Source organism: Etheostoma cragini, chromosome 19 (assembly GCF_013103735.1).
Source record: "Etheostoma cragini isolate CJK2018 chromosome 19, CSU_Ecrag_1.0, whole genome shotgun sequence".
NCBI classification, from domain to species: Eukaryota; Metazoa; Chordata; class Actinopteri; order Perciformes; family Percidae; genus Etheostoma; species Etheostoma cragini.
Window position 1 is genome coordinate 16227140 of NC_048425.1, and position 6764 is coordinate 16233903.

At 47.4% G+C, this 6764-nt stretch overlaps 2 protein-coding genes across 2 annotated transcripts; one reads left to right on the forward strand and one right to left on the reverse strand.

Annotated features, from left to right (window-relative positions):
- Positions 1–963: 963 nt before the first annotated feature.
- Positions 964–3245, forward strand: LOC117935252. The gene is made up of 2 exons (XM_034857385.1): positions 964–1548; positions 2529–3245. Exons 1-2 carry the CDS (start codon positions 1282–1284, stop codon positions 3243–3245), a joined length of 984 nt encoding a protein of 327 aa, XP_034713276.1. The 5' UTR covers positions 964–1281.
- A 2000-nt stretch (positions 3246–5245) lies between these two features.
- On the reverse strand, positions 5246–6262 carry LOC117935253 (probable cell division protein kinase ECU08_0230). The gene has a single exon (XM_034857386.1). It carries the CDS (start codon positions 6260–6262, stop codon positions 5354–5356), a length of 909 nt encoding a protein of 302 aa, XP_034713277.1. The 3' UTR covers positions 5246–5353.
- Between the last annotated feature and the right edge of the window lie 502 nt (positions 6263–6764).

Here is a 6764-nt window from a genome sequence, read left to right on the forward strand (position 1 = left end):
AGTCCTGTTGTTAAATATATTACAGAGTACACAATGTTTCAAATATGGGAAAAGACACAGTGTCAGCATGACCACCATGGTGTAAAAGTCAGCTCTCTTGCTGTGTTTATCATTGTACTTGAACATCAGTTTCCTCATGAACCGGGTGATTTTGTCATCACGCGATTTGAACAGTGTCGATAAGGCCACAGCGCTCTTCAACACCGCCTCCTTTACAACCGAGGACATCTCTCTGGAGCAATGGAGCTTGGGCTTTCCAGCGAACTGAATCGCCTCGGCCAGCTCGAATGTCTTGCTTGGCCAGGAGAAACGTGGGTCCTTCCATGCATTGTTCGACGCCTGACTCTTGGCGAACATCTTGTAGTGACGAGTGAATTCATCAGTCAGTGCTGACATCCAATTGCGTGTCAGAGATATGTCGTGCTTGCAGCGGTTTGTACTCCATCGCACCGTAGCCCATTTCGACAGGGTCCCCTTTAGCCGGCATGTAGTACGTTCCTCTGAACTCCAACTGAGGCTTCTGAAAAACGAGCAGAGCCACAACCGGGCATGACCACTCCGATGATGAGCGCGCCCGATATTGGCTTCGATTGGCCATGGCTAGTATCAGAGAGCAATTGGAACCCAAGCACACATGCCAGCTGCAGTGTTTTGGGCACAAGTAGCCTCGAATGTGGTCTATGAAAGAACATTCCTTCTCGACGCAGTAGCTCACCCATTGCGGATCCGCTATTAACGCTGTGTGGGAATGATACATACTGCGGGGTACGCTGAGACTCGGCCGCGCTTGCCGTCCTTTCTCTATTCACTTTCCTTTTCCACTTCAGTGTGTCATGTCTCGATGCACACACTTTTGGGAGCCATCTATGCTCCTCTCTCTCACATGTGCACCACTGCAATGACCAACAAGAGTCACCATAAGTGTGATCCTAACCCGTCCCTTGTCCACATCTTGTGTTGTCACAGGCTAGCAGAGGACAGAGCGCCGATCTCATTCTCGTGGACGAAGTGGGCTTTGTCAGTTCTAAGGTGCTACTGGCTGTGCTACCAAACATCGCGTTCAGAGGGCGAAAGCAAGTGCACATTACAAGTCATGTCAACAACACCCCGTGGCTGCACAGAGTTGCCGATATCCGCGGAGAAAATGGGGAGCCAGCTTACCACGTAGTCACACAGAGCTTCAAGTGTAGGCGTCACGAGAGGGAGCCGGGACTGACGTGCGCCTGCCTCGGTGTGTACTGTCCTCAACACATATCCATTGACAACCATCTGAAGGAGCTGATGAACATGGTCACGCCAAAGGGATTCGAGAACGAAGTCACGGGAAACAGCATCACGTCGTCCACCGACACCAAGACTGACAACACCACTCCCTTCGAGTCCTCGGTCATAAACAAGTTCCTGTCGAACAACAGTGTCACCCTGGACTACATGAGATGTGCCTCCGTGGTCAGAGCCTACCTGTGTCTCGACCCGACGTTCGGAGGGGGATCTAGGTCCTGTGCCGGAGTGTGCTGTGCCGTGGAGCTGGCAGGTGGCAATCTAGTGGTAAGTTTTCAGGTTCTCCAGTGGGCGGCTGTTGCGGTGTATCTAAACTGGAGACCAGAAGATCGCTAAACATGTATTCAAAATTTAAAGGCTTGTACTTTTTGCTACACTGCGGTTCGTTCTTGTTAACCAAGGGTCTGAGGTCTAACAGGGTGCAAATGTATGCACTTATACGAGCTTCGTCCTGTATAGTCAACGTGGTCTCTGTGTCAGGTACAAAACATGAAACCAAGTCCAGGGCCTGGGTCCAGACGCCGCATGTACACTTGAAGTTTGAGAGTTTCACCGTCCACCCGGTTACCGCTAGCGAAATAATGGTGTGAATAGATCCTCTTGTCTGTGCACTGGTCTCTTTGAGGATGGCCATGTACTTGAGGACGCCGCTGCGAATGGTCTCAGCCGAGGCAAAGGCCCCTAGCACCATATCACAGTACCCCTTCTAGTTGTAGCTTGCGATACACCTGTGCACCAACTGCTCTGGGACATGGTTTCCAATCACGAGTGTTATGATCCTGGACAAGTTGCCGGGCACGGCTAGCGAATCACACACATTTTTATCGAGTCCTCGTTTGATGTAACTGGACACTAAGGTGTCAATCATGAGTATTCTAGCGAGCGAGAAGCACACAAGCTGACAGTAAAGTTTTTTGAGCTGCCCGTGATCCATGTTAGAGTAGAAGAGTATGTTGTGATGGAACGTAGTGAACACTAACATGAACTCGTACAGTGATATCAGGTACTCCCATGGGGTTCTCATCAATGTTTCCACTTCCTTCCAAGCTACCCGACATGTGGGACAGAACATTATTATGATGATGATGATGATGATGATGATGACAGACACTACCACTTCTTGTCTGCTGTCAAATCTTCCCGGTCCTAACAGTCTATGTTGTACCTTCCCCCTCTCTCTCTCTCTCTCTCTCTCTCTCTCTCTCTCTCTCACACACACACACACACACACACACACACCACAACAGGTTATGGCACTGGAGGAACTGGAGATACGTGACTTGGACCACGTTACTCAAGCCTATGCTGCTCTGCTAAGTGCTCATGTCAGACTGCTGAAGCTTCTCATGCCCAGAGTCATGTGGAAAGAAATCCCAGTGGTCGTAGTGTTTGAACAAAACACCTACGTCAATGCCCTGGTCGATGTAAAAAATCTAGTCGAGCACTCGCTTGCACGTTCTGGATTTAAGGTGTTGTTCTACAGCAAGTGGTCCTACATCAACAACAAGTACATGCTAGGGAAGCACGTGGGTGCAAAGACCAAACTGGCTATGGTTCTCAGTACGGTGTCGGCAATAAATAGAGAAACACTGTACTACTGTGATGTTGTTATGTCCCTGGGATGGGCAGTGTTATCTGAGGCCATGAGAAAAACTCACATACTCGAATCGAGCATTGGGACCACACAGGGTGCAGGCTCAAGTAACAAGATGGGCTCCAACAAGGAAGTGTTCATGTACAGGCGCTCGCAAAGGGGAGTTAATTTGGCCACAGATATCACGGCGAGTGTATTGGAGACACGCGATGTCATAACATTGCCTGAGTCTAGGCTTGCCGATAAGACACATGCACAGCAAGGGAAAGTTTTACTTGGTAAACTGAGAGAAGAGCTGTCAATGGTCACTATCACTGCATCCGCTAAAGGTAGTATGGTGACCACAGGAGGCAAGAAGTCTGTAAACTGAGAGTACAGCCGAGACGACATGCTCTCAGCTTTCTTGCTTCTGTGTCACACAAGAGACGAGATACATGGCAGAGAAAGGTCTATCAGACTTGGCGGTGAGGTTTATTGTAACTAGCATGTGTATTCTTGTGACCTGATCTGATGATAAAGAAAGTACACTAGATAGAGAGTTTCTGTTTTTTTTATTGAGTATCTTTTACACAACTATACATGACATGGGTACACATTTGGGGTTTCATAAGCAATGGAACATGAGTCATGTATTAGCACAGGGTTGACAAAGCCAAAAACACATGGAGTCCCATAAGCCATACACACAAGAAGTGGAAAGGTTGGCAAATTCAATCGTCAAACACGACTCCTTTGGGCCGTTGATCGCAGTTGACAAGGCATACACCACCACGTGTATACCAAAAGCCTCCGCCAAATTCTTCCTGGAATTCTAGGCCGAGACTACGTTTAAATGCAACCTTGTCTTCGTGGTAATAACGAAGCGCGGGATCCAAATCTGACTCTGGCCGACAAGACAGGTCCACGTCTGTGTCTGAAGAAGACTCGTCCGTGTCCGTGTTACCGTTGGAAGAAGACACAGGGTCCTCGTCACGGGCTACTTGGTACCCGGTGTTTGTGTCTCGATCGAGGCAAGAGTCCTCGGCTAAAGGTTCCTGGTCCATGGTGTCTGCATCTTCGTTGTACAACTCGTCGCTTTCCTTTATAACGCTGAGGTCTGTCTGGTACAACAACCCCATTTTACTGAGTAGCATGGAAATTGTACCTTCTTGGGCCGGTGAATATGTACAAGTTGTAGTGTTCCCAGTGGTTGCAGTTCTGGTGGAGTCAGGGCAACTTGACTGAGCTGGATCCATTATGCAGGCACTTTGCTGAATCTAGTGTGAGTTTTGTGACACCTCTGTGTGGAAATGCCTTGCACAAGACACCCTCAGTGAGTCTGTACCGCACGTGACGACTAGAAGCTAGCTCGCTAGCTTCTAGGTCGATGACCAGAGTCCGGGCTGAGATCAGAGATGTGCTACAGTCATGGATGTACTTGGTTCTAATTTCAGTCTGGGTGTGACTCTCTTTTAGCTAACTCCAGATCCCTTTGGTGAAGACATCCACCGCTGAGTCAAATAAAAACCTCCGCTTGGATGAAGCAAGTTGTGTGCACAATGAATCGTCTCTTTGCTTGGATATCTAATACTCGTAGACACTGCTGCTGCGAGTCTGACCCTCATGGGTTGCTGCTACTGTTGACCTGATCAGGCTCTTATCCAACATACTGACATCGGACCTAAGCGAAATTCCCCTTGTACCCTCGGATCGCAGCTGCAATTTACGTTGACACGGCTCAGCACACTGGGGTTTGTGACTCTGGTCCCGTACGTATTTAGCTCTCACAGAGTGTCCGCAGCACTTTTCCCCGAGCATAGGTTGATATGTGGCATAGATTGTTCCTGCAATTGCGGTTGGAGTGTTATACACATTGTCTGGACTTCTGGAGCGCACCCTGACATTAGCAACGCCACGCTGGTTCTCAACATGTTGTTTGTCTTGTAGCAACCTCTCTCCTTGTTGCCTCAGTTTGACACAATTCACTTTTTCTCTCAAACTATCTGACAGCATTTTATGGTGTTGTATGAATCCGTCGGTGAGACCCATGGCTCGTAGAGCATTTTTTGGTAGTGTCATAAATGTGAGGAAAGTCAGCCCCAGAAATTTGGAACTCTCATTCGTATAGCCGTGATCATCAAGGAACAACTGGACCTTGGGATGGAGGCTCTCCATGCTGAAGCCTTTAGGGTTTGATGTGTGATCAAATGTGTCGAGCTTTGTTAATATCAGAAAGGTATGATAGGTATGGTGTTGTGGAGTGATGCCACGATGGCTTCTATTGCATACAGTTTTGTTAACACACACTTCTTTTCCCTTTTGTTTAGATTTTCTTGTTATTGCATGTTCTAGAGTGTTTCACCTTGTTAATAACAGAGACAAGAAACATGCTCAAGGTTGCTTTATGTGTATTCATTTTCAATACATACACTGATGCATTGTGAATTGTGCACACATTTAGTGAATACAGTATTCATGTTCATGCTACTGATTGTTTCTTCATTCTTTCACCCGCTGTCGACAAATTTGGTCTCTGACCATGTCTTGGTCTTCTTTGGTCATGCGAGCAGCCTCAGTCCATTCTGTGTCCTTCAGCAGCTCATGAGCCAAAAGTCTCTCATTCTCGCGAAAAGCCAGCAATTGGAAGACAATCCTTTTGACCAGTGCACACTCCATCACCTTGGGCATTATGGTCTTAGGGTCCCAAGGGGTGAGTGATGCACTGGCGTGGTCTTTGGGGCACAATGTCTTTACAATGATCTGGTACGGGGACACCCAAGATTTCGAGAATGTCACTCTCCTTTCCATAGCGTCAACAATCATCACCCCCAGGCTCCACATGTCTATGGCACAAGTGTATTCTGCGAGGCCACCTGCAACAAACAATTCAGGGGCCCTGTACGCCTCTGTGACCATAGGTGCGCTCATCCATTTACAGGAATGTCTAGAGAGGCCCATGTCAGCCACTTGTACAATTAGATCTTCTGTCAACAGCACATTGAATGGCGTCAGGTCCCGGTGCACCAAGTTTAGTTGGTGCATGTGAGACAGTGCTTCAGCCACTTGAACTGAAAAACAAGCCACAAAACTCAACGGAATCACCTCTAGCCCTTGGCCCTGCTCGTGACAGAGAAGGTGTTCACTGTGAATCACATTTGACAATGTGTATGGTGCGTGGGACATGAGCATGGCCATCATTCCATTGTGGATGACACAATCGTGGATCTGGATCACATAAGGGTGACCCCGTAGTGCCGTGAGACAGGATAACTCTCTCACGGTTGTATCCTCTACACCACGTCTGTGACATTTCAAGGCAAACTCTTTTCCACTTTTTTTACACGTGGCTTTGTATACAGTTCCATAGGCACCTTTGCCAATTACTGCACCTATCACATAATTCTCCATTATTTCCTTCAGTTGTGTTGCACACTCAAAGCTCATGTAAAACTTCTCGAGCCAGGATCCTGTATGCTCTGCGATATAGCAGGCGGACTGTACATGTTATGGGCAGCCTCTCTGTGGCTGCTTGTCCGAGCACGACTGCTTGTCCGTTTGCACACTTTGACAATTGGAAAATTGCTGTGAGAGATAATTTGCGCTGAGTGGCAGTGTGACCAACCACAATCTTGCTTTGTTTTATTGTAACAAAATGTATCATTCAAAAAGAGCCATGTCAATGATTCGATCCAGGCGCACATCAGGGTATCCCACCATACAAATGAAATCAAACAATTAAATTAAATTCAATTCAATTTTATTAATATAGCACTAAATCACACTAACAGGTATCTCATTGTACCTTTCATAAAAGATCAGGTCTAGACCGTACTCTGTGATGTAATTTACAGAAACCCAACAAATCCCACAGGTGTCAAGTGCTGTACACAGACATATACGCTGCTCCTTG